Source organism: Marmota marmota, unplaced genomic scaffold (assembly GCF_001458135.2).
Source record: "Marmota marmota marmota unplaced genomic scaffold, marMar, whole genome shotgun sequence".
Classification (NCBI taxonomy): domain Eukaryota; kingdom Metazoa; phylum Chordata; class Mammalia; order Rodentia; family Sciuridae; genus Marmota; species Marmota marmota.
The window spans coordinates 372096-375170 of record NW_025999863.1 but is presented as its reverse complement, the minus strand read 5'-3'; the positions used below and the strand labels follow the sequence as shown (position 1 = coordinate 375170).

Below are 3075 nucleotides of genomic sequence, written 5' to 3'. Positions count from 1 at the left end.
TCGGCTCCAGCCTGTTTCCCTGGGCCCTTCCTGCGCACCCTTGCCCGACCCTTCCCCGCTGGCCACCGGCTACCCCCAGGGATCAGTCTGCACGCCTCCCCTCTAGTGTGGCTTTGTTCCTCTCCGACCTCGGCCTACGGTGCCCGCGACACCATGATCACCGCCAAGGAGAAGAAGAGAACCCCCAAGGACAGCATGACGCTTCTGCCCTGTTTCTACTTCGTGGAGGTGCGTGGGGGTCGCGCTGGTGAGGCCGCAGTTCCGCCTACCTTCAGTGACCCCAGTCTGGGAGGCAGGAGTGGGCCCTGCTGCCACTGGCCGCCTTGGGCGGGGCAGACCAGGGAATCTGGGGCTGGGTGGGACCTGGGAAGTGGGTCGGAAGAGATGGGCTCTGCAGGTCGAGTAGGAGTTCTAGAGGCACCCAGGGGACAGTGAGGGCACATGCTGGGAGGTGGGACCTTTAGTCAGGGGTGCAGGTCAGTAGCCGGCCTGGAGGGGCTGGTGGCTTGGAGGCCAGAGGAGGTGGGGCTGGAGCCTGAGGTCGGAGTTCAAGCCCTCCCTGGCTAATCATTTGGCAGGTGCAGCACCCCGGTCTCAGGCGGGAGCCCCCCCACTTCTAGAGTGGCGTGGGTGGGAATTATCTACCAAGACGCCCAGCCCTAGGAAGGGTCTGGCGGACGGGTCTCCCAGGCGCCCTGCGGGGCACGGCTTCCGTGTGGTAGAATATCTGCTTGTCTGTCTGTCTGCCTTTTTTTGGTACCAGGAATTGAACTCAGGGGCACTCAACCGCTGAGCCACATCCCAGCCCTTTTTTGTGTTTTACTTAGGGACAGGGCCTCACTGAGGTGTGTAGCGCCTCGTTTTTGCTGAGGCTGGCTTTGAACTCGCAATCCTCCGGCCTCAGCCTCGCAAGCCGCTGGCATGATAGGTGTGTGCCACTGCGCCCGGCTGTGCTGGTTGTTCAAGATGAGGTTGGTGGAGTGGGGCCCAGTGGCAGAGCACCTAGGTGGCTAGCATGTGTGAGGCCTAGGTTCAGCACCACACAAAGATAAATAAATAAAGTATTGTGTCTGTCCATAACTGAAAAAAACAAAGGAAAGACTGATGGGTGGACTGCAGCCGGCCGGGGCTCCCTCCTCTCGTTTCTAACCTCTGGAAGTTGCCTTCAGACCTGGTTGACCCTTATTTCCCCCTCACTCTTGCTCACCTGCAGTGCTGGGATGGAGCCAGGACGTCGTGACACAGGCAGGCCCAGCACCGAGCTGCACCCCAGCCCTGGTGTTTTATTTTGAGCCAGGGTCTCACCCAGGCTGGCCCCGACCTCTGCAGCTGTTGAGGGTCAGGCGATGTCCCTTCTCCCTTTTTGTCTCAGCAGCACGTGGGCAGGACCCCTTTGATGGCAGCAGCCCCTCCTCTGGGCTACTGTGTGCTTCTTTATTTATTTATTTTAATATGGTGCTGAGGCTCGAACCCAGGGCCTCGAACGTGCTAGGCAAGTGCTCTCCCACTGAGCCACAGCCCCGGGGCCACTGTGTTCTTAGGTGCTGTGATGTTCAGCTGAGGGTCACCCGAGTGAGTGAGGGGTGGGTGGAGGGGATTAGGAGGCTCTTGCAGACTTTCCAGGGTGGTGGGCTCTTTTGTGGGACCCTACATGGCCCCATGGAGCCAGGCCATGCCCCACCAACTGCTGCACCCACCTATGGCCCAGCTGGGATTCTGCCTCCATCATGACCTGGTTTCCCTTCTCCTAATTAGAGCTCATATCAGATCTGGCCTCTCCCCAGCCCCAGGTCCTGCTGTGGCTCCCAGGTGCCCAGAGGGTTCCTCCCCAGAGTCTGGGCCACCTCCCCATACCCTGCTTGCCCTCTGTTAGCATGCTGGTGAGCAGGGCGTTGAAGTCAACTTGCCCGAGACGCCCAGCATCACGGGTGGGATCCACAGAGAACTTTAAAGCAGCCCTTTTATTTTTGCAGCCTCAGGACTTGATCAGGGCCTCTCAGGCGTCAGGCGAGCACTCTTCTTCCTGAGCTACAGCCCAGGCCTTGCTGAGGGCTGAGAGCTCGCTGGCTGCAGCCAGCCTGGCGGAGAGTGGTGACAAGAGACAAGGCAGGCCTCGCAGGGCCCGGCCAAGCACCAGGCACTTTTCACCCACTCAGACGGGGGAGACCAGGTGCCAGCCCAGGAAGAGGCTGTGCCTGCCTCCTGCTGGGCCTTACCTGCAGGCAGAGGTGTTCAGGGATGCCCCTTGGACAGGAGCCCAGCTCCTCAACACAGTGTCCCCTAGGACCTTCAATTTCAGTTTGGCCCTGACCTTGGGCCTGGGAGTCTGTCTGCAGGTTGGAGTAAGGGCCAAGGCCACAGGTGGGCTTCACCAGGTGGCCAGGCCCCTGAGACACATGCTCTGTCCCCTGGGGGGGGAGACTTGTGAGCCCGGCCTAGGCTGCTGCTGCCTGCACCTATGACTGTCGGCCCTGCGGGGGGTGAACGAGCGGGCCCTGCCCTGTCCTCCTGCCCCTGGTCTCCAGGAGACCTGCTGCCCCATGGCTCTGGGCCTGGCTGTCCCGGCCTGGCCACCTGCCCTCTGCAGAGGGTGGAGAGAGCGACAGGAATACCTTGTGCTTCGTACGTGGGTTACATGCTGGGCTGTGGGGACGGCAGAAGCTGGACAGCCACTCCATGCATCCTCTGGAGGCCATTCTTGGGGCTGTGTGGTGTAGGTGGCTCCTGGGGGAGGGGCCTGAGAGAATGAGGCAGACAGGGACGTCCAGGGAGGCCGTCCCAGGGAGGCCTGGCAAGATGGGGTGTCTAAGGGAAGCGCTTCCCAGGTGGGGGCAGGAGTGTCTGAGATTCCTGTGCTGAGCAAACAGGCCGGCCATAGGAACGGACGATGGGTGGATGGGCAGGTGGGCGTGTGGGTGGATGGACGGGTGGGCGTGTGGGTGGTGGGTGGTGGATGTATGGACGTGTGGGTGGTGGATGTATGGACGTGTGGGTGGATGGACGGGTGGGCGTGTGGGTGGTGGGTGTGGGTGGTGGATGGTGGACGGGTGGTCATGTGGGTGGTGGATGGTGGAC

At 61.5% G+C, this 3075-nt stretch overlaps 1 protein-coding gene across 1 annotated transcript in view; it reads left to right on the top strand.

The window, feature by feature from the left end:
• The first annotated feature begins 6 nt into the window (after positions 1–6).
• Plppr3 (phospholipid phosphatase related 3) overlaps positions 7–3075 on the top strand; it is an 8101-nt gene continuing 5032 nt past the window's right edge. The window contains exons 1-2 of the mRNA XM_048810575.1: positions 7–228; positions 2826–3004. Of these exons, the coding sequence (XP_048666532.1) occupies positions 154–228; positions 2826–3004 (254 nt within the window). The 5' untranslated portion in view covers positions 7–153. The remainder of the gene's footprint in view (positions 229–2825; positions 3005–3075) is intronic.